The sequence below is a fragment of the Monodon monoceros genome, unplaced genomic scaffold (genome assembly GCF_005190385.1).
Source record: "Monodon monoceros isolate NGI ecotype Baffin Bay Population unplaced genomic scaffold, NGI_Narwhal_1 Super_Scaffold_9, whole genome shotgun sequence".
NCBI lineage: Eukaryota > Metazoa > Chordata > Mammalia > Artiodactyla > Monodontidae > Monodon > Monodon monoceros.
In genome coordinates, this window is record NW_021703786.1 from 29,366,600 (window position 1) to 29,388,563 (window position 21,964).

Consider the following 21,964-nt stretch of genomic DNA (forward strand, 5'->3'; position numbering starts at 1 on the left):
ATCGGCAGTGACTGCGCGCTTTTCGACCCGCCCGCGGGGCTCTGCGCAGGCGCGCCGGACAAGGGCGGGGCGCGCGGCAGAGACGTTACGGGGCGGGGCGAGACGAGCCAATCAGAGGATTCATTTCCGGGTGGCGCGGGCGCCATTTTGTGAAGAGGGATATAAATGGGCACTGGAGCCGGCCGCCGGCCCAGTTGCTTCTCTAGTGGAGCCAGGTGCGCAGCGCTTTTTCAGTTGTCCTAGTCAGGCCTTTCCAAACGTTTCCACGCGGAAACCAACCGCCAGGGGAGAGGCGCGGCGTCGAGCCGAGCTAGGCTGACGAAACCGCCGCCGCAGCCGAGCGCGCGAGCCCGCCGGGGCGTTAGTCCGTCGGCGCGCAGTCACGGGCCCCGGCCCGACCCTTCAGAGCCATGAGTTACGGCCGCCCGCCTCCCGATGTGGAGGGCATGACCTCCCTCAAGGTGGACAACCTGACCTACCGCACCTCGCCAGACACCCTGAGGCGCGTGTTTGAGAAGTACGGACGCGTCGGCGACGTGTACATCCCGCGGGACCGCTACACCAAGGAGTCTCGCGGCTTTGCCTTCGTCCGCTTCCACGACAAGCGCGACGCTGAGGACGCCATGGACGCCATGGATGGGGCCGTGCTGGACGGCCGCGAGTTGCGGGTGCAGATGGCGCGCTACGGCCGCCCCCCGGACTCGCACCATAGCCGCCGGGGACCCCCGCCCCGCAGGTACGGGGGCGGTGGCTACGGACGTCGGAGCCGCAGGTAAGCGGGTGGGCGTCGCGGCCGGGGTTCCGGGCGGGCCTGGGTGACTCACAAAGGCCTGCCGGGGACACGTGGTGGCGGCCGGGCAGAGCCGGCGAGCCGCGAGAGGGCGGGGGCCCTTTTCTCGCGACCAGGGAAATGGCGTCTGGCGGCGAGATAATGGCGGTCTGGGCGGGCGGGGCCGCGGAACCCTAACGCGCCGCCGTCCCTGTCCGCAGCCCTAGGCGGCGTCGCCGCAGCCGATCCCGGAGTCGGAGCCGGTCCAGGTCCCGGAGTCGATCTCGCTACAGCCGCTCCAAGTCTCGGTCCCGTACTCGCTCAAGATCGCGATCAACCTCCAAGTCCAGATCGGCGCGAAGGTCCAAGTCGAAGTCCTCGTCTGTCTCCAGATCTCGCTCGCGGTCCAGGTCCAGGTCTAGGTCCAGGAGCCCTCCACCCGTGTCCAAGAGGGAATCCAAGTCCAGGTCGCGATCCAAGAGTCCTCCCAAGTCTCCTGAAGAGGAAGGAGCGGTGTCCTCTTAAGCAAATGGTAATGTCTGCGGGGCTCCGAGGCTCATGGCCCGAATTCAGAAATGGGGTTTGGAGTAGTTGTTTTGATCCGATTAATATAAAAGTGACTCCTCATGTTAGGAGTGCTGCTCTGAGCTAACTCGGCTTTGGGAGTAAAACTGAAGAGAGGGGTCTGCAGAAAGGATGTGTATGAAGCTTAGATAATAATGGCTGTTTCATAAACTGTTTTGAGACCTATTAATGAAAATGATTATTTCTTGCTGTTTTTATCCAACGTCTGCATTTTCCCCTTTAAAGCTGCGGTCTCCTGTTTGATAAAAGAATATTGGCCAGTATTGCAGATTTTAACTGATTTGGCTGATCCTCCAGGGACCAGTTTCTGTGGGCGTGTATTGGAGCAGGTTTGTCTTTAAATGTTAAAGATGCACTATCCTCTTAGAGAAAACAATCAGTTCAACTATTGTTGTGCTGACGGGACTTCCTATTCTAATGGATGTGGCGCAAACGAATTGCAAAAACGAAGCATTGAACTTTTGGAACCAAAAGTTTACAGGTATTGATTGCACTGGGTGGGGAAAGGATAGTGTGTCTTTAACTCTCAAATTGTTTGGTCCTATTTTTTAAAAGGAAAGGGCCCTAAGTAGCTCAGATGTTAAAGTATTCTGAAATGCCAAATGTGTTTCATTTGAAAACTAAAAACTTAAAATGTAGACTAATTGTCTGATCTCGAGTTGCTTTTGTTTGGATACAGCCCTCTTTTTTTTTTCTTTTATTTTTTCCCCCCTTACCATTTTTCACCTGGGTTATTTGGCCAAGAATACATAAACACAAACTTTTAATGCTGATGGTAGCCTTTGTGAAATTTTCCTAATTGGGCCTTTAAAACACTGATTAGTGGCTGGTTGGAACCTTTCTGTAACCTACTGGTTTCACCAGACCCTTAGTAAGTACTGAAATTAAAACCATGTGCACCTTTGGTGATTTTGTAATAATGGAAGGTAAACTGAACTTATTTTTTTTCAAACCTAGATGTGTCGACAAGCAACATAAAGGAAGACTTGGGGGAAAAGGACCCACGTACTCAGTAGTACTCAGTCCACTGAAGAGTCCTTGGAACAAGCAACTGGCTATTGAAAAGGTTATTTTGTAACATTTTGTCTAACTTTTTACTTGTTTTAAGCTTTGCCTCAGGTGGCAAACTCATTTTATGTGCCATTTTGTTGCTGTTATTCAAATTTCTTGTAATTTAGTGAGGTGAACGACTTCAGATTTCATTATTGGCTTGGATATTTGAGGTAAAATTTCCTTTTTGTTTATATAGTGCTGACTTTTTTTGTTTGAAATTAAACAGATTGGTAACCTAATTTGTGGCCTCCTGACTTTTAAGGAAACGTGTGCAGCCATTACACACAGCCTAAAGCTGTCAAGAGATTGACTCAACATTGCCTTCATACCTTAAAATTAAAAACCTACGAAAGTTGGTGTAAATTGTTTGTATATGTTATTTACCTTCAGGTCTAAATGGTAAACTGAACCCAAATTTGTATAAAGACTTTTCAGGTGAAAAGACTTGATTTTTTTAAAAAAAGGATTGTTTACCAAACACAATTCTAATCTCTTCTCTTATGTATTTTTGTGCACTAGGCGCAGTTGTGTAGCAGTTGAGTAATGCTGGTTAGCTGTTAAGGTGGCGTGTTGCAGTGCAGAGTGCTTGGCTGTTTCCTGTTTTCTCCTGATTGCTCCTGTGTAAAGATGCCTTGTCGTGCAGAAACAAATGGCTGTCCAGTTTATTAAAATGCCTGACAACTGCACTTCCAGTCACCCGGGTCTTGCATATAAATAACGGAGCATACAGTGAGCACATCTAGCGATGATAAATACACCTTTTTTTTTTCTCCCTCTCCCCCCCCCAAAATGGTAAATCCGATCATCTTCATGTATGAACTTAAAATGTGGAAAATGTTAAGGAAACAAATGGTTTGTAACTTTGTAAGTACTTATAACATGGTGTATCTTTTTGCTCATGAATATTCTGTACTATAACCATTGTTTCTGTAGTTTAATTAAAACGTCTTCTTGGTGTTAGCTTTTCTCAGAATATGTCTTGGTCTTTTTTCCCCCGTTTATTTGAAAGACCTGTGCAATTATCTTGTGAATGTTACTGACTGTATAGAATTAAAATGAAATGTTTAGTAGTTGATTTTTTTTCCCCCTAAGTTATAAAGTGGAAATGCCAGTTCAGTACCTACTATCCTCAATGCTCTAAGGTAGCACTTTGTTAAGGTTTTGAGTAACCCTCTTCTCATAAACTAATTTATGCCCTATTTTAATGACTTAGGAACAATCGAAGTTCTTTTTCTTATAGGAGTTTTAATTTTTGTTTTAATGGTTATGTGACCCATCACAATCTAAAGTCAACAGATCTGACCATCTTCAGATCCACTGTAACCAAGCTGAAGTGGTCTGAGTCACAGTTGGCTTGCCAGGTTGCTAATCAGTATTGACATTGTCCCAAGACAGCTTTTAGGTATAATTCAGAGACTGTCCTTTGCAAAGGAAATGACCAGCATTTCAACAGTATGTCTTCCTGGAAGGGCAGATTCTGCTATATCTTCTTTGTCTGCACCAAAAGACTCCAGAGGAATGTGGACACATTTCATGTCCCACTTGTAGAGCAAAGCTTCAAGTGACCAGTCAGCACTGAAAAAAATAAATTATTTTTTAAAAACCAAGCTTTTCCTGTTTTGCTTTAGATATATTCTCATTATATCCTTAAACTACACACTGAATGAGTAGAGTAGTAAGGCTTGGGTTAACTTTTAATAAAATTGGGAGTAAAGCAGGATTGTTCAGGCTTACCTTCTTACCTGGTAAGTAGACCACAATTGGACCTTGGGGTTCTTCTGCATCAAAAAGTAAACTGTAGTTAAAATATCTTCAAAGTCTGGGAAGAAAAAACTTCTTAATAGACTTTAATTCCATTGTATCTCTGACTAAATTTACTACTGAGAAGAGCAAAAAAGGTTTACCTTCTGGTTCAAAGAACACATCGGATGCAAGAATAATGTCTTGCGGTGGTAGAGCCAGAAGATCCCGAGATACATGACCCCATGTGAGTCCCACAACATGCACCTGAGGCAGGTTATTCATTTGGCAGCTTTGCCGACAGATCTCTAGACAGTGAGGCAGCTCTGAACTGTCTGACAGTATTACTTCAGCACCGCATTTTGCAGCTATAATTCCTGGAAGGCTCACTCCAGCTCCAATCTAATGACAAGGTTAAAGGTTTTGCTTAGAACTGGAAAGAATTAATGGATCTTGGCAAATGATTTCTCATTTCATGCTTGCATTGGTCAATGTGTAAAGATAGTTTGCCATATCTATAAAACATGCCATAATTTAACACTGCTTTACTATGTGGCACTTCCTCCAGATTTGTCATGGCAGTTCTAATTGGGTCAAAGGAGTTATAACCCATTTCAGCATTTTAAAGGGCCCTCAATTCTGACAACCCTTAAACGGGTTTGAACTGTGAGGGTCTGTGATCTATAAGGAGCTAATTATAAACGACACCAGCTCTCTCAAAGCTCAGTGGGTGATGTGGATACACAGCCAGCCATTCAGTTGTTACTACCAATTATAAATAGCCTTCATGTGGCTAAAACCTGACAGGTCTGCAACATGAGTTTCTTATACTTAATGGGATTTTCCAGTTGGGTCTTGAGAGCAGCAAGGAGCTTAAGCATACTAAGGAATAATACCAAGGAGTGCCTTCATAAATATTACTATTTGCATCAGTTGAAACACATGCTTCCTGTTTGAGGATGGGCATAGAGATTCCCGACCTTTACCGAATTGCTGACAATCATCACTACTTTGGGCCAGAAGTAAGCACCAAATGCCTTCATTTCATTTACATGGTTTTGCAAAAAAGAGATGTTCTTAAGCTTCTGTATTTAGGCTTTGGGTTTAAGCATAGTATTTCTGCTGTAAGCTTTCAGCAGTCGAGCCAGATGGAGTGGTGAGAAAGCATGGGATACATTTTAAGACTAAAAGGCTAGACAGTAAATATTAGTGTTTGTGGACCACATATGGTCTCTGGTGCATACTTTCTTTTTAAACACTTTTAAAAACATTCTTAGCTCACCTGCCTCACAAGCTGGCCAGATCATCCCTAAAAAATACCTAACAAAACCCAATAACCAGCATATAGACTTAAATTGGAAAATAATCTAGGATTTTCGCAAACCTCAAGGGCACTTGTACCTCTAAGACAGCCTTTCCTGGCAGAGATCCTCTGTGAAACCACAGGTACTGGGCCAGGACCACAGCACAGGGCCAAACATACATTCCATATTGAAGATGCAGGACCTGAAAAGAATTGTTTTGTATGCCATAAATAACTCATGCTGGAAGTCAGAATATTTATACAGGGCTTCCCTGGTGGCGCAGTGGTTAAGAATCCGCCTGCCAGGGCAGGGGACACGGGTTCGAGCCCTGGTCCAGGAAGATCCCACATGCTGTGGAGCAACAGCCTGTGCACCACAACTACCGAGCCTGCGTGCTGCAACTACTGAAGCCCACAAGCCTAGAGCCCGTGCTCCACAACAAGAAGTCACCGCAATGAGAAGCCCGAGCACCGCAACGAAGAGTAGCCCCCACCTGCCGCAACTAGAGAAAGCCCGCGCGCAGCAATGAAGACCCAATGCGGCCAAAAATAAATAAATTTGTTTTTTAAGAAAGAATATTTATACAACAATTACTGAGCGCTTGGCACTGGCATCCATTACAAAAACAACAGTTCCCTCTGTCCAGTTTGCATCCTATGGTGGGGGGAGGGTCGGGATATAAAAGTGCAATACCATGTGATAGGCATTCTTCATACCTTCATTTACTCAACAAGAGTTTATCCAGGGCCTGAGTGGCTTAGTGGCTGTTATAGGCTGAGGATGTAACTCTCTTGGAGTATGAACTACATACACATATATTTATCTCCTACTGGGGAGAGACAAGCAACAAGTAAGCAAGTGGATATTTTTGGTTGCAACAAGCACAATGCAACAGGGTAATGTGAGAGAAATGGGAGTGGGCAGTGACCACAAGGGGTCTGCTCGAGATAGGGAGAGAATGATTCAGGCAAAGGCCCTGAAGCAGGAACTGAAAAGCCTCTCACTGGGCACAGAGAGCCCTGGCAGTGTGGGCCTGAGGGCTGGAGGCAGGGCTGCGTAGTACAAGCACAGGTCAGAGGCAAGGCAGAGGCCAGACTAGTGAGGTCTTGTAGGGCACGGGAAGCTTTGCTTCTATTTAAGTGCAGTGAGAAGATAACTGGAGGATTTTAAGCACAGGCATAACCTGGTAATGCTAAGGAGGAACAGTGGGGTTCTAGGATGACATCCTAGAAGAGGTTTGAGTAAGAGCTGAAGCCTGCAGTTAGGAAGGCAGGCAACTTACAAAGCCTTTGGGGAGGCACTGAATGATGAGAGCATGGTATTTAGGGAGGCAAGGTAACATAGCTCAGGACTCCGGAATGAGCCTGCCTGAGTTCAAACTTGAGATCTATAATTTACTAGCTGTGTGACCTCACTCAAGTTATTTAACCTGTCTATGCTTCAGTTTCCTCAACTGCAAAATACTATCTTCATAGAAAGGTTAGGAAGATTCGATGAAAACTACCTAGTACAAAGTAAGTATACAAAGTTAGCGATTGCTAAACTGCAAAATCGCAAGACTTTGTTTGCTAGAGCAAAGGGTGTCCCTCCTGGGGAGGTAGGAAAGGAGGCTGAAGAGGTAAAAATATCAAAGGTGAAGGAACTGAAGGTCTGAACCTAATCATTCAATACACTCAACAAAAATATTGGTGCCTAAAATATGCTAGGCATGATTAAAATGCCTGCCCTGGTGGATTTTACCCAGGAGTACAATGAAGGATTTCTGACCTGAGGAGTGAGTTATGCAGATTTCGGTGTTAAAAAAAAAAAAAAAAAAAAGTGTATCTGTTTTCACAAGGCCTATCTTCACCCACTCCCTAAATCTGGGAAGAAATCCAAAGGAGGTCGGGAGGGCTTTCCTGGCAGTCCAGTGGTTAAGACTCCACACTTCCACTGCAAGGGGCACGGGTTGGATCCTTGGTCAGGGAACTAAGATCCCATACACCGCGTGGCGCAGCAAAAAAAAATCCAAAGGGGTATTTCAACGTGCAGGCATTTAGAAACTGCCAGAAATGGGTTCCACTCCAGCCTTCAACTCCTTTTAAGCTGTTTCTCATATTTAAACTGCTACCGCCAATACCTACACCACCAGCTGCTGTTACACATGAAAAGATGCTCAACATCATTAATCATTAGAGAAATGCAAATCAAAACTACAATGAGGTATCACCTCACACTGGTCAGAATGGCCATCATCAAAAAATCTACAAACAATAAATGCCGGAGAGGGTATGAACAAAAGGGAACCCTCTTGCACTGTTGGTGGGAATGTAAATTGATACAGCCACTATGGAGAACAGTATAAGGAGGTTCCTTAAAAAGGAGGTTCCTTAAGGAGGTTCCTTAAAAAACTAAAAACAGAACACTACCATATGACCCTGCAATCCCACTACTGGGCATATACATACCCTGAGAAAACCATAATTCAAAAAGAGTCACGTACCACAATGTTCATTGCAGCACTATTTACAATAGCCAGGACATGGAATCAACCTAAGTGTCCATCAACAGATAAATGGATAAAGAAGATGTGGCACATATATACAATGGAATATCACTCAGCCATAAAAAGAAATGAAATTGAGTTATTTGTAGTGAGGTGGATAGACCTAGAGTCTGTCATATAGAGTGAAGTAAGTCAGAAAGAGAAAAACAAATACCATACCGTATGCTAACACATATATATGGAATCTAAGAAAAAAAAAGAAAAAAGGTCATGAAGAACCTAGGGGCAAGACAGGAATAAAGACACAGACCTACTAGAGAATGTACTTGAGGATATGGGGAGGGGGAAGGGTAAGCTGTGACAAAGTGAGAGAGTGGCATGGACATATTCACTACCAAAAGTAAAATAGATAGCTAGTGGGAAGCAGCCGCATAGCACAGGGAGATCAGCTCAGTGCTTTGTGACCACCTAGAGGGGTGGGAGGGAGGGAGACGCAAGAGGGAAGATATATGGGAACATATGTATATGTATAACTGATTCACTTTGTTATAAAGCAGAAACTAACACACCATTGTAAAGCAATTATACTCCAATAAAGATGTTAAAAAAAAAAAGTCATGTACCACAATGTTCATTGCAGCACTATTTACAATAGCCAGGACATGGAAGCAACCTAAGTGTCCATCGACAGATGAATGGATAAAAAAGATGTGGCACATATATACAATGGAATATTACTCATCCATAAAAAGAAATGGAGTTATCTGCAGTGAGGTGGATGGACCTAGAGTATGTCATACAGAGTGAAGTCAGAAAGAGAAAAACAAATACCTTATGTTAACACATATATATGGAATCTAAAAAGAAAAAGGTTCTGATGAACCTAGGGACAGGACAGAAATAAAGCCACAGATGTAGAGAATGGACTTGAGGACACACGGAGGGGTAAGCGTAAGCTGGGACGAAGTGAGAGAATAGCATTGTCATATATACACCACCAAATGTAAAACAGATAGCTAGTGGTAAGCAGCCGCATAGCACACGAAGATCAGCTCTGTGCTTTGCGACCACCTAGAGGAGTGGGAAAAAGAGGGTGGGAGGGAGACGCAAGAGGGAGGGGATATGGGGATATACGTATGCATATAGCTGATTCACTTTGTTATACAGCAGAAGCTAACACAACATTGTAAAGCAATTAAACTCCAACAAAGATGTTTAAAAAAATGAAACACTGCAATGTGAAAGTGCTTTGAAAAACTGGAGGTATATAAAATATAATTGCTCTTGAGAGAGTTCGGGGTCAGCCATGAGCTGAAAGGAAGCAATGCCAGCCTGAGAAACTTTATTTGGTTAGTGAGGGTTGGAAATCCCTTCCCCCCGCCTCCAGAAACTGAATTAAGAAGCCCTTCAACAAGATCAAAAAAATATTAGGTGTCAAGAATGCCACTTTTCTGGCAAGAAATATTAAGTATGGAAAGGTCTCCTTCCTAGCAGGGTCTTCAAATTTCTTACTGAAAGACATTTAATCTGACAAACGGCTTCGTACCAAACCGTTTCGCTCTGTGGTCCAGCCTAAGGCGGGAAGCCGCGGACCCCCCTCCCTATAGCCCCTGGTCGGCTGAGAACCGCTCCAGCCCCACTGCGCTTCCCGGCGGGTGCCTCCGCACGCACCTGCGGGACGCGGACCTCCAGCACGGCCCCCTCAGCTCCCAGGCCCGGCTCCTCCGAGAACCGAAAACGCTTGGCCCGGACCACATGCCCTCGGAGACCACGCTCGGTCGGAGGGGAGTCGGTGGCCCCCGGGCAGGCCGGGAGCAGGGGAGGGCGCCGGGTCGCCAGGCTGCCAAGCTGCACGCGCGGGTGCTCTCAGACCGGCTCGGGCCGTCTCCCCGGCGCCACGTCGGGTCGCTACTACCCGACGGCAAAAGGGGGTAAGCACCCCTCGGGCGACGAAATGGCCACGTGGCGAGAACAGACCCGAAACCCGGCCAACGAGACACAGAAGACAGGAGGCCCCAACTGTGAGGTTGACGGAAGCCGGCCACGAAAGAACAGCTGGCTGCCGGAAGTGACGCGAACCGCAAGGTGGTGCGGGAGAGGCGGGGCCGCAGCGAGGTGGTGCCTCGAGCGTCTTGACCTTCCCAATATGGCGGAGACCCGGCGTGTGTGAGGGCGGACCCCAGAGGCTCGGAGGCCAATGGCTTATCGCAAGAGGCCGTAGCGGGCGGGGAAGACGGCCGACGCAGGCCCAACCCGAGGCTCGGGAGGTGGTTAGGGAGTGAATTTTCTGGAAGGCGACTTTAAAGGCGCCGGGCTGGAGCGAAGGACGATTTGGTGCCGCCGCCGCCCGGATCGGGGAGGGGACGCACTGGTGGCAGGAAGCGAGCTGCGCCAGGGTCGTCGCGGAACCAGCTGGTGACCCTGCAGGATGAACCACAAGAGCAAGAAGCGGATCCGCGAGGCCAAGCGGAGTGCGCGGCCGGAGCTGAAGGACTCGCTGGACTGGATCCGGCACAACTACTACGAGAGCTTCTCGCTGAACCCGGCGGCCGTGGCGGTGAGCGGGCCGCGATCGCGGGCCGGGCGGGGCACGGGCATCCCCGGGAGCTGCGCACCTCTACCGGGGCCGGGGTCCGCGCCCAGCACGGCCCCTGGAGTTACGATGGGCTCGCCCGCACCCCGCGGAGGTCGAGGTCATCGGGGCCCAGATCCCAGGGTGGGCCTCCTTCTATGCGCCGCAAACGCGCCTGCCGAGGCAGCTGGAGTCCCACGCCTCTGACGCCCTTCACGAGGCCTGTCACCCCTGCATCCCTTTGGGCGGCGGGGCCCTACGGACCCCGGCTGTCAAAAGCCACGAGTGGAAGACGCGAAGCCCCCCATCCCTGATGCGGTGGCGCTCGGTGCGCAGTGCCCGAACACACGCAGGTCCTTTTCCCTCCGTAAGAGGAGCCGGAAATAGAATCTGGCTCCTTGGGTATGTGATTGCTAATTGGCCTTGGGGGACACCCTTAACCGCCGCCGGACTTTTTTTTTTTTTCTTTAATGCGATAGGTCTTTTCTGATTCCCTCAGGACAATGTGGAAAGGGCAGACGCCTTACAGTTGTCGGTGGGTGAATTTGTGGAACGTTACGAAAGACCGTACAAGCCCGTGGTTCTGCTGAATGCCCAAGAGGGCTGGTCCGCGCAGGAGAAATGGACTCTGGAGCGCCTCAAAAGGAAATACCGGAACCAGAAATTCAAGTGTGGTGAGGATAACGACGGCTATTCCGTGAAGATGAAGATGAAATACTACATCGAGTACATGGAGAGCACCCGAGATGACAGCCCCCTTTACATCTTTGACAGCAGCTATGGGGAACACCCCAAAAGAAGGAAACTTTTGGAAGACTACAAGGTGCCCAAGTTCTTCACCGATGACCTTTTCCAGTATGCGGGGGAGAAGCGCAGGCCCCCTTACAGGTAAATACTGGGCAGTGGTATGGTTATAATCTTGTCTACAGCAGCAGGAGCAGCTGAGCTCAGTCAGCTAATCTATTTCCAAAACAGTGAGTGGTTCTCTCTTGGCTGCACATGGCACTTACTTAGAGGGCTTCTGGTGCCTGCCCAGGGCCTCCTGCCTGGGCATCAGGATTTCTGAAAGCTCCCCAGGTGATTCAAACGTGCAAACAAAGTTGAACCAGTGATCTCTAAGGGATGTTTTAATAGTTCCAAGTCCAGCAGTAAGACATGTTGGTGATTTTTCCTTTTTCTGTTAGGGGTCAGTCCATGCACAATTTCCTCAGCGTTTCTGCATACCAGAATGTGTGTAGTGTTTGAAATAACGATAACATGTTTGTGTAAAATTAAAGCTTCTTTTGTGGTGTGTATGTGTGGTTAAATTACACGTCATATCTTGGATGTTTCCATCCTTTAGGTGGTTTGTGATGGGGCCACCACGCTCTGGAACCGGAATTCACATCGACCCCCTGGGAACCAGTGCCTGGAATGCCTTAGTCCAGGGCCACAAGCGCTGGTGCCTGTTCCCTACCAGCACGCCCAGGGAACTCATCAAGGTGACCCGAGAAGAAGGAGGGAACCAGCAAGATGAAGCTATTACTTGGTTTAATATCATCTATCCCCGGACACAGCTTCCAACCTGGCCACCCGAATTCAAACCCCTGGAAATCTTACAAAAACCAGGAGAGACTGTCTTTGTACCAGGTACAGATGAACTGAAAGTACATTCTTTGAATTCAGTAATTTGTAATTTTGGAACACAACTATATAGGGGGAGTCAAAGAAATCCCTCTGCACGCTGACTCTGGGTGAACTGACTGGTTCCCGCCTCTGACCGTGATGTGTTGCTGTGTGCTCACATGCTCAGGGGGCTGCTGTCCACGTTTCTTGTAACCTGAATGTATAATGACTGTTGATAAACTTCCTGTATGTAGAGAGCCTATTCATTTTTATTCCTAGTAGATACTTAGTGTCTTTGTTTATTGAATATGTTCAGTGACTTGTGCTTAATTTCTATAAATGGGGTTTTTGATCAGTGTAGCACTGGGTGGATTGAGTCAGGAAAGAGTGACTTAGGAGCCAAGAGGCAGGAAATCCTACACCTGAAAACTACACTTTGTTTTGATAGGTTGAGTGTGGGAAGTAAGGGTGTTCAAGATGGGCATCCTCCATCTAGAAACTGAAGAACTTGCTACCTTTACAGTTCTGGTCACAGCTTTGGATTAACAGGGCTTGACACGTTTACTCTGTAAAAGGGCCAGAGAACAGATATTTTAGGCACTGCGGGCTGGGTAGTCTCTGTGGTAACTGCTCAGCTCCGCCCAAGTGGCAGGAAAGCAGCCACGTACAATCCATAAACGAACAGGTGCAGCCAAGCTCCAGTAAAACTTTACACAAACAGGTCGTTGGTGAGTGCTGCCCTCAGGAGGAGCATTTACCTCTCTGGGTCCTATGTCTCTAAAGCTGTCCCTTGTGGACAGGAATCCCCAGGTTCTGAAGTTTGTGTTGTTTGTTATGTGAAGTTTATGTCATGGAGCGATTGTGTGTAGAACCAATCCTGTTTAACTGTTTACTTGTTGGATTTCAGGAGGCTGGTGGCACGTTGTCCTCAACCTTGACACCACCATTGCCATTACCCAGAATTTTGCCAGCAGCACCAACTTCCCTGTTGTCTGGCACAAGACGGTAAGAGGGAGACCAAAGTTATCAAGGAAATGGTATAGGTGAGAGACTTTTTTTTTCTTATTTTTGCTTTGTTCCAACTTCTACCCCAGAGATAAAATGGAAAGAGTCCACTGGTGCCATAACATGTGCTGATTTTAGACGGGCCTGGGAAAAGCCGGGGCCGCACAGCCTCACGGGGAGAGGAGGGGGTCCAAGGTCAGGGGTAGTTCTCAGGATATTTGCCAGCCTTGAGGTGACAGAGTAAGACTGCATGTTTGATTGAAGCCACTCGGTCAAAACATGGTCACAATTGGGATTGTTCCTCGTTTTCTGTTTTGTTTTTGGTTTGGTTGTTTCCCAAAGCTAGCACTAGCAAAGGAAGCCGTTTTGTTTGGGTTTTATTTTGGTTATTTCTTTTTCTTACCGCAAAGCATTATTCCCATTTAAACTTATGACCTTCAGTTCTTGTGAGCGAGGTGACTGCCCTGGAGACTTAGCTCCTCTGTTTATCCACAGAACAGATACAGCACGGGCAGCGGCAGTGCAAGCCACCCCCAGCCACCCCGTGCCACTGTGTCCCAACCCTGACCTGGAGGGACCAGCTCTCGGGGTAAGAGAGGGATTCTGGCTTGTTCAGTGCTCAACCTCCCTGCTGAGAGGGCCAGCAAGGGTGGTGGCTTTGTTCTCCCCAGATTCTCGGGCATCTGAGGCCCACTGACTCCGTCCCGCAGGCCGCCGCGTGCTGCCGTTTGGTCACGCTGAAGGCCGTCCTGAACAGCAGGTCTTTTGTCCCTGGCTGCAGTGGCCGCCAGAATAGGTTCCAAGGGGAGGGCTGCCTGCTGCCCCGACAGTCCCGTTCAGCTTCAGCTTCCAGCGAGGGGGGACCCTCTCTGTTGCTTGATACTTCTTGTTTCTTACAAACCAATGTAACCAAGCCCAGCTCCCATCGTTAAGTACTGTGCTGTGGAAAGGAGAGGTTAACAAACAACAGCTAGGAAAGGTTCAGGAAAAACGACGAGCGAGAGAGATTGTTTCTCCCGAGGGGAAAACTAAGACTAACTCAAGGAAGATTTGCCTCACGTCTCAGCAGCACGTCTGTCTCGTCTGCACAGCGGGTAGCGAGTTGTGTGTGGCTAGTTTTCCTTTCAGGAAAGCCTGAGCAGCATGGGGGGTTTCGTCCCCAGCCTGTGGATCCGCGTGTCCTCAGCACCATACAGGCGCGTCTAGGAGAGACAGGGCTCAGCTCTGAGTCTGGGGTGCTGCGTGTGGGCGTCGCTGCCTGTCCCAGCACTGAGGACCCGGGTCTTGTCTCTCAGGATCTTGAGGCAGGAGCACCCTGAGTTGGCGGTGCTGGCTGACTCCGTCGACCTGCAGGAGTCCACGGGGATCGCCTCCGACAGCTCCAGTGACTCGTCCAGCTCCTCCAGCTCCAGCTCGTCCGACTCGGACTCAGAGGTGAGTCCGTGCTCGCGGCCCAGGCCTCCGGGGCTGGTCGCCCTGAAAACCAGCTGTGACCTTCCCGCCTCCTACCCGGGAGGGAGGACGCTGGGAACGTGTTTCGCTTTCTTCCAAGAACTGCAGCTGCCCACGTTCTCGCTGTGGGGTGAATTTTGCCCGTTTTACAGCTGTGCATATATTAGTGAATCGTTACAATCATCTCTGGAGGTGAGAGGAGTGTCTGGGGATTCTGTAAATGACCCGGGATCACACAGCTAGCGGACACTGGTGTCAGGATTCCACCTCCAAGAATTCTCCAAACTCAAAGCCCACGTTAGGAATCTCCCCCGTGGATAGTAAATTATAAGCCTAGAAACTCAGCAAATTCAGTCACCTTGTTTAAGCTAACACAACACTGGGTAAGAGCACCGGTGCTTTTAGCAGATGAAATGCCTGTCTCATGACTGTGTGATCCACTGATCCTGCCTCCTCTTTGGAGGAGGCCGTGTGTTGTATGAGTGTTGACTGCTGTGCAGTGAAATTCCACGATGCCATCGCAAAGGCTGGCTCTCGCACAGTCTTAGAGGGGGATCTTGATTTCAAACCAACACCCCTTCTGTTAGAGAACACTGGAGGGACCCTTGGGGTCTGAGGAGACGGATATCCCGACTGTGTCCTAAATGGCCCTTTTGCCTCAGGGAGGCGTGGACGGTATCGTGCTGTCTCCTGAGGGCCGAGGTTCGTTTAGCAAAGAACTGGGCTGTATCCAACCGAACCCCTGTTTTTCTCCTCCCGTGTCCAGTGCGAGTCTGGCTCTGAAGGCGAGGGGACGATGCACCGCAGGAAGAAGAGGAGGACGTGCAGTGCAGTGGGAAACGGGGACACCACCTCCCAGGACGACTGTGTGAGCAAAGAGCGCAGCTCCTCCAGGTGACCGCGCGTGGCTGTCGTCTGTGTGCAAGGATGTGCCTGCAGCCTGCGGCAGGGCCCTGGGGGGCAGCCTTGTGGATCCTGCAGACCCGGGAGGGCCAGCGAAAGCCAGAGAATGAGGATGCTCTGGGAATGGGAGTCCAGTCACTTAGCATTTGCTACAGTAGCTTTTTTCTCCACTACCGATGCAAGTGAACGTGGCTTGTTTTATGCATAAGGGCGAGAATCTACGATGTGGATGGTGCCAAGGGAACCCTTTACATTATTTAATAATAAAAGTTAAATTCATTTTATATCTTGGAATCTTTTTTCCTGGAGAATACCAGAATATCCCCTTGTTGCTCTTCTTGTCATGATCTTGGGAGAAGATAGTGTTTCCGCTGGTGGGTGCCCTTGATGGGGAAGTGATAGTTACCGCAGTAAAGTAAGAGAATGCTGAGAAGTTACCTCATATCTTCTGAAGAGCCTGAGGCGTGGCCTCCTGCTTTTTCTCCCAGTTTGCCACTGCTGCTTTGAGCGCTTGCAGATTCCTTATAAAATCTTAATCATGTCTCCAATGGGTTTTGGTTTTTGTTTTAAACCCTATAGGATCTAAATAAATTAAAACTTGAGATAAAAATCCATAAGCTAATCTTTTTGCAAGCACCTGCTCTGGTGCTGGGCACACGACAGGCTCCCACTGAAGTTTGGTGACTCTGCGTGCATCCAGGGTCTTTAAACCCCAGAACCCTGTTGTCCATGTGCTGCTAGTTGAAGTGTCAACTATAGGTAGCATTAAGAGGTGAGGTTTTGGACTTCCCTGGCGGTCCAGCGGTTAAGACTCCGAGCTTCCAATGCAGGGGGCACGAGTTCGATCCCTGGTTGGGGAAGTTCCGCATGCCGCCTGACAAGGCCCACAAAAAAAAAAAAAAAAAGAGAAAGACGTGAGGTTTCAAGGAAGATAGTGAAATACTGAAGCCTGTGGGATTCTGTCTAAAGTCCCTGGCTGCTGCTGCTGACGTTCCTGTTACGTTCTTTGTATCTCCAAGCAGCCTAGCGCTTAAATGTGATGAACAGGACGTACGTTCCTTTCTGTCGTCTTTTCCTCATTCTCTGGGGTCTGGCTGGAATTCCGTGGGGGAAATTCGGGTGTCTTAATCAAGTGGATTTATCGACTAGATGGTGCATTTCTCAACCCGAGTTGTCCTTTTCCCAGGCATACTTAGATTTCTCTTCTTGCTTTTTTAAGTTTTTTCTATATTGTAGACTTATGTCTGCCCTTGGGGTGTGACTTTGTAAGAAAAGTTTTTAGAGAAAGCCCTACCATTACATCAGCCTGGGGTCCTGGGGGTCCTGCTTTTAACATATCCTTCCAGCTTTGCCGAAGCTGTGCTGTCTACATGCTGATTACAGGCAGTTGTACTTTCCTTGGCAGGATTAGGGACACTTGTGGAGGCCGTGCTCACCCCTGAGCAGAAGCTCTCCCTGAAGTGGCTCCCACGTGAGCTGTTGGCGGCCACCCAACTCAGTTTTCCTGTCTTCTGCTCCTACCTTCTCCTTTGTCTTCTTTGAATTTGGATAATCCTCTCTGGCCCAAGCTCCCGTCTCCGGTCAAATGCTGTTTTTTTCTGCTTACTGAGACTAGATTGTCAAGAAGTTAAAAAACTCTGCATGCTTAGTGAAGCACCGAAGGCCTCCGTGATGTCGCGTGAGAAGGTGCTGTGCTTCTCCTTTAAAACCAAGCTGGTCGACCTCAAGGCTGGAGGGTTGTGATCCTTTGAATGCCTTGTTGCATCTGTTGCCTCGCTGGTGTTGGTGAGGGACCCCCGCCGTCCACGTGGCCGGCTGCACGCAAGCGGAGACGCCGAGAGTGGTGAGCGGTGAGTTCTGTGTGAAGAGATTACATGTAAGGACCACGAGTGTGCCGCCTTCCTGTATGCCGTCATCCGTCCAGAAACGCATTCGGTGGCAGTAACCCGGCCACTCACCACTGCCTAGTGCTATCTTAGGATTCGTTACTTTTTCTCCACAATGAGAGAGGCTGTTAGAGTCCAGGGATAATTTTGTCATCACAGAACTTAAATTATAAACAGGGCCAAGTTCTTAAAAGATTTGTCACCATCATTCCCACCACGTGATCCATAAGTCAGAAGCTGTCACTCTGTAAGAGGATTCATGATAGTGTCCCCACTTCTTGGACCTGCAGACATTAGGTGGGGATCGTGTTACGTGCTGGGAATAAATGCAGAGGTGGTGCCTCTGGCCTTTGGGATCTGTTTAGGCTTCTAACTAACTCTGGTAGGGACTGCCCAGCGGGTTCCATCTCCTGCCCTGTCAGTTCACCTGCTCGCCTTCATCTGTCCCTAAATTCACCCTCAGAGGGGGTTGTTGAGGGCGTGCCCCTGTGAAAAGCATTTTCTGGGCTGGAATGAGGAAGGGAAGGGCACCGGTAGCTTGGGGCCGAGGAGCTTCACTGGTGCAGAGGTGTGTGGGCAGGTGGCTGGAGCTGTATGGTGGTGTCTCTCAAAAGCCTCCCTTCAAGCGGGTGTGATCAGGGAACTCCTGGTCGCTTCTTTGCCACATGTTCCATGTTTGATAGACCAGTTATCACTTCCTGACTCTCCGGGTCGGTCATGTGGCTTTTACTCTAGAAGGCTGGTCCCCTATTTTGTCTTCGTCCAGTTTTCTGCATTCTGAAATGCCAACCAAAACACGCGTCTGGGTTGGATGGAACGTCTGCTCACTTCCTAGCATCGCTCTACCTGCCACTCCCCCTCACTGGCCCTCTGGCTCCAGTGTCTGTGGTTGTGAGCAGATCCAAACCCTGAGAGATTTTATTCATATTTGAATGGCATTCCTCCTCGTTTTTAAAAAACTTTTCTTGACATCTTCAAAATGCTTTTTTCCTTTTCCCAGTGTTGCTACCGGGCTGTCACACTCACTCCCTTTCCTCTAAAATCCATAGCAACTGCGCCTCCCTCCACTTCAGTTTAAAGGATGAAACCACCAAACAGGCTTCTTGCCACCAGGGGGCGTGGTGGGATGCATTTGCAGCAGCAGGGATTGTAAAGTGGAAGTTTGGTTTGAGAGACTAGCCACCCAGTTTTACTTCCCCAGATGCCAAAAGTGATTCCTGTTTGAAAAACAATACCCAGATATAAGGGATACAGCCCGTCTGACAGGCCCGCAGTCACCTCTCCTGAAAGTGCCTGGGTAGCACGGATTACATTTGGGTCTCGCCACCCCACACGAATGACTGTGGGACACTCTTTCGTTGTCTTAGCCAGGCCAGAGATTCAGAAGCCCCCGTTTTACTGTCGCTGTGGGCCAGGCAAACACACCACTGTGGAAGCAAAGTAGGGCCGAGGTGGGGAAACAGAAAGCAGTGGAGTGTGGCTGGGTGATCACGGTGAGGTAGGAAGCAGGAACCAAGGGTCCATCTGTTCTAAAGTTAACCTTTTCTACCTACCTGGCGTGAGCTACTCCTTTGAGTGGTGTCAAGGATAGTAAGGAGAAAGATACAACATTAAACTATTTTTAGAGATTATTTTCTGAGACGACAGCAGATCTTAAAGCCGACAAGCTGGGTCCTGGAAGAAAGGATCCGGACTAATAACTACTGTAGAGGAGGAGTGGGGTGGGCGAGACAGGAGCGGGGGACCCAGGACATCAGGAGGGCTCTGGGTCTCTGGGGATGAGGGAGGTGCCAAAGGCTTTACCATCAGCCCAAGGTGGTCAGTGCCGCACACAGGGGCCCCTGGGGCCAGTAGCGCTGTTGTGTTGAGGGTGATGCCTTTGAGGGGAGAGCCACCAAAAGCAGGGACATCATTCACGTTTTGCTCACGCTTGCAGATGCCCATTTGTTAATTATTAAAACAGTCAACAAATGTTTCAGCACCAGGCACTATTCTAGGTGCTGTAGACGCCACAGTGATAAACGCAGCTCCCTGACCTCGTGGAGCTTCACAGACAGTGAAGTTGGCTGTTGTTCACAAGGGCCACGGGTCAGAGTGGGTAGAGCCGTGCACGTCCATCTCCGTGACCAGAAAAGCAAGTTCAGTCCTTACTAAATGCAAGTTTATGAGATCTTCATAAAAGAACATAATTATAATTATAGCTGTATTTTTAACTTAGGACGCAGCTTCTTTGTGAATCAGCTAAAGGTATTTAAACAAAGGATCAGCAAGAAGGTTGCTGGTGCAAGTGCTTTACACATTTATTAGAGTTTCCGCCTTGATATGCTTTAGGACTCCAGAAAAGAGTGTGGGGTGGAACCGGGGTTTTGTAGTAAATGTAAAAACCACTGTCTAGGAAGTAGGCGTATAAGCACGCAGCTGTAGGTTTCTTGAATTGTATGTAGCATTTCCACAAATAAGTCGTTCCTGCTGTGTACTGGGTCCCGCTGATGGTTCCATGTGGAGTCTGGTTTCTCCTCATACTCCACCCCTCCCCGGCTTCTGTCGTGATGTTACACGGATGTTACATTGTATGCAGCAAAACTGCAGAGGTGGCTCTCAGCTTTGTCTCATGATTCAAGTTCAAAAACTTGGAGCACCTGGCCCCATCCTCTGCTCTCCCGGGAGCAGGAGAACTGGCCCCGCCTGCCTGCTGTCTCCGCGGGGACTGGACACTACAGAGGAACTGGGACTGTCTGCTGAGAGCCTGGTGCCTCCTCCGGGGTCACGTAGAGCACCCTGAGCGCCTCCTAGTTCTGCTTGGGTCTTACCCGTGGGGTCTGCCACCAAATGCCGGTGGGGCCGCAACTGGATTGGCATTTTTAACTTTTCACTGGGATGAAACTTGTTCATCATTTTAAATAAAGCAACTTGATTTGGGGTTGGGTTGTTTGCATTGTCTTGTCCTTGTTTTCATTCTTACTCATCTGAAAGTCAATAAAGTGTACTGAGTTTGTCTGCACAATAGGACCTCTTAGATGTACACTTGATCTTGAACAACTCAGGGTTTAGGGGTAACAACCCTCCCTACACACAGTGGAAAATTCAAGAAAAACATATAGTCAGCCCTCTGTATCTGTGGTTCTGGTTTCTGCAGCCAGCCTCGGATTGTGTAGTACCACAGTATGCGTTTATTGAAAAAGACCCGCATCTAAGTGGACCCATGCACTTCAAACCCATGTTGTTCAAGGGTCAACTGTATATTTTAAAACAAGGTGGACAGGTGACAAAAATAAGGCCCAAACACTTTGGCTGAAAGTGCCCCCTGGTCAAAAGCCAGTAGCCAAGAGATAAACCTCACTCCACATTTTATAGCTGTGGGGCATTTTTCATCAACTGTGACTAAAATTCTGTTTGCGTGTCCCCCAGTACCATGTGATGCAGCAGGATTAAGCTCACCCTGTGTGGCGCAGACAAAAAAAAAAGAAGCAACAAGCAATTCTTCAAAAAAAAAAAAAAAAAGGCACTCACTCCTTCCAGCATCTTGGCTTACATCAGATATCACTGTACGTTTTCTAAAAACGTATTAAATGCATCCTAAACAAAAACCGGAACCCTGGTTTTTCAATATTAGGCCTGTGTTCGGCATGATACCTTACAAACTTTGTCCACTCCTTGTTTTTTCAAAATAACTAGAGCAGTGTTTGGGAGTGGTAGGAAATGAAGTTTTCGGTTATAGTGCATTTGTCTCCAGCATACACTATTCAGTGACAGAGCCCTGGAAGGGTCTGGAGAAACAAAAACAGTAGGCTTCTTTTCCCTCATTCCACCCTCCTACATTCCAGAATTATGAGAAGAAGAAAGACAGTAGGGGAAATAGAGTTGACCCACGGCACCTGGTGCTGAATTCCTGAAGCCCGTCTTTGGGGGCAGCCTCCATACCCTGAGGCCTGTGTGGAAGGCCGCTGGGTCCAGACCGGGAAGGCGCCTTCACCGGCCAGCACCTAGAAACGTCCTCTTTGTGAAAACGTATCAAAGCAACCCCAAGGAGTAAAAGCAGCTGGTGACGTGTCTATAAAGTGGCTAAAAGTAAGCAGAGTTTGTGTTTTCATTGTCTTACAGGCAGTCCAGAGCTACCGTCTAGTGAACCCTCCTGTCTTTACTTGGCCCTTAGCATTCCCCAGCTAGCAATTCCTTAGTGCTCTAAAATGACCTGCTCGGGTCTAAAATGATGCCGAAAGGGCCCCGGGGTACTGGGTATTTCAAACTGCTTTTCAAAAGGATCCTAAGCCCAAAGCGTCGGGCCTGCCCAGGCAGGGAGGGCTCGGCCCTTCTCGGGCCTCAGGAGCACTTCCCAAGGGGCCAGGGCTCTGGTCCCCAGCAGCTTGAGTCACCCCCACCCCCCACCCCGGGTCCTGGGAGGTCGGGGGCGGGGCGCGGCGGGGGCTCCGCCCCGAGGCGGGGCGCGGCGCGGCACGCTCCCTCGGGGTCCCAGCGGGCGGGCACTCGGGCGGCCGCGGCGCGATGGAGGCGCCGGCGGAGCTGCTGGCCGCGCTGCCCGCGCTGGCCACCGCGCTGGCGCTGCTGCTTGCCTGGCTGCCAGGGAGGCGCGGGGCGGCCGCGAGC

General features: G+C 48.9%; 4 protein-coding genes across 18 annotated transcripts in view; 3 read left to right on the top strand and 1 right to left on the bottom strand.

Annotated features, from left to right (window-relative positions):
• The first annotated feature begins 181 nt into the window (after positions 1 to 181).
• Positions 182 to 3,380, top strand: SRSF2 (serine and arginine rich splicing factor 2). 9 transcript variants are annotated; one of them, XR_003791864.1, is made up of 5 exons: positions 182 to 772; positions 991 to 1,301; positions 1,580 to 1,683; positions 2,312 to 2,420; positions 2,927 to 3,367. XR_003791864.1 is itself a non-coding variant. In XM_029211085.1 (3 exons), exons 1-2 carry the CDS (start codon positions 411 to 413, stop codon positions 1,292 to 1,294), a joined length of 666 nt encoding a protein of 221 aa, XP_029066918.1. In that variant the 5' UTR covers positions 182 to 410; the 3' UTR covers positions 1,295 to 1,301; positions 2,312 to 3,380. The 9 variants fall into 9 exon arrangements, 3 of the variants coding, with proteins under 3 accessions (XP_029066918.1, XP_029066916.1, XP_029066915.1); XR_003791861.1 differs by having other exon boundaries at positions 2,312 to 3,380; XR_003791862.1 differs by having other exon boundaries at positions 991 to 1,683; positions 2,927 to 3,249.
• A 258-nt stretch (positions 3,381 to 3,638) lies between these two features.
• Positions 3,639 to 9,967, bottom strand: METTL23 (methyltransferase like 23). Of its 4 annotated transcripts, XM_029211086.1 has the most exons (5): positions 9,608 to 9,967; positions 5,549 to 5,653; positions 4,312 to 4,549; positions 4,142 to 4,226; positions 3,639 to 3,982 (listed from the first exon to the last, which is right to left on the bottom strand). In XM_029211086.1, the coding sequence occupies exons 2-5, from the start codon at positions 5,630 to 5,632 to the stop codon at positions 3,817 to 3,819; spliced, it is 573 nt and encodes a 190-aa protein (XP_029066919.1). In that variant the 5' UTR covers positions 5,633 to 5,653; positions 9,608 to 9,967; the 3' UTR covers positions 3,639 to 3,816. The 4 variants fall into 4 exon arrangements, with proteins under 4 accessions (XP_029066919.1, XP_029066920.1, XP_029066922.1 ...); XM_029211087.1 differs by lacking the exon at positions 9,608 to 9,967 and having other exon boundaries at positions 5,549 to 5,752; XM_029211089.1 differs by lacking the exon at positions 9,608 to 9,967 and having other exon boundaries at positions 4,312 to 4,551; positions 5,568 to 5,637.
• Positions 9,968 to 10,064: 97 nt separating this feature from the next.
• JMJD6 (jumonji domain containing 6, arginine demethylase and lysine hydroxylase) lies at positions 10,065 to 15,767 on the top strand. 4 transcript variants are annotated; one of them, XR_003792094.1, is made up of 7 exons: positions 10,130 to 10,493; positions 11,008 to 11,396; positions 11,851 to 12,137; positions 13,021 to 13,156; positions 13,619 to 13,707; positions 14,414 to 14,552; positions 15,337 to 15,756. XR_003792094.1 is itself a non-coding variant. In XM_029213306.1 (6 exons), the coding sequence occupies exons 1-6, from the start codon at positions 10,365 to 10,367 to the stop codon at positions 15,466 to 15,468; spliced, it is 1,212 nt and encodes a 403-aa protein (XP_029069139.1). In that variant the 5' UTR covers positions 10,065 to 10,364; the 3' UTR covers positions 15,469 to 15,767. The 4 variants fall into 4 exon arrangements, 1 of the variants encoding a protein (XP_029069139.1); XR_003792093.1 differs by having other exon boundaries at positions 13,614 to 13,707; positions 15,337 to 15,731; XM_029213306.1 differs by lacking the exon at positions 13,619 to 13,707 and having other exon boundaries at positions 10,065 to 10,493; positions 15,337 to 15,767.
• Positions 15,768 to 21,862: 6,095 nt separating this feature from the next.
• Positions 21,863 to 21,964, top strand: part of MXRA7 (matrix remodeling associated 7) — a 31,678-nt gene continuing 31,576 nt past the window's right edge. Inside the window, exon 1 of the mRNA XM_029212889.1 lies at positions 21,863 to 21,945. Within this exon, the coding sequence (XP_029068722.1) occupies positions 21,863 to 21,945 (83 nt within the window). The remainder of the gene's footprint in view (positions 21,946 to 21,964) is intronic.

Excerpts from the sequence above, each read along its gene's own strand:
- JMJD6 (XM_029213306.1), top strand. The coding sequence starts at position 10,365 with ATGAACCACAAGAGCAAGAAGCGGATCCGCGAGGCCAAGCGGAGTGCG. Across the intron at positions 13,157-14,413 it reads TTATCAAGGAAATGGTATAG|GATCTTGAGGCAGGAGCACC; the intron begins GTGAGAGACTTT and ends CTTGTCTCTCAG. Across the intron at positions 14,553-15,336 it reads CGTCCGACTCGGACTCAGAG|TGCGAGTCTGGCTCTGAAGG; the intron begins GTGAGTCCGTGC and ends TCCCGTGTCCAG.
- SRSF2 (XM_029211082.1), top strand. The coding sequence starts at position 411 with ATGAGTTACGGCCGCCCGCCTCCCGATGTGGAGGGCATGACCTCCCTC. Across the intron at positions 773-990 it reads TACGGACGTCGGAGCCGCAG|CCCTAGGCGGCGTCGCCGCA; the intron begins GTAAGCGGGTGG and ends CCCTGTCCGCAG.
- METTL23 (XM_029211086.1), bottom strand. The coding sequence starts at position 5,632 with ATGTATGTTTGGCCCTGTGCTGTGGTCCTGGCCCAGTACCTGTGGTTT. Across the intron at positions 4,550-5,548 it reads CAGGAAAGGCTGTCTTAGAG|ATTGGAGCTGGAGTGAGCCT; the intron begins GTACAAGTGCCC and ends CCTTGTCATTAG. Across the intron at positions 3,983-4,141 it reads TCTACTTACCAGGTAAGAAG|TGCTGACTGGTCACTTGAAG; the intron begins GTAAGCCTGAAC and ends TATTTTTTTCAG.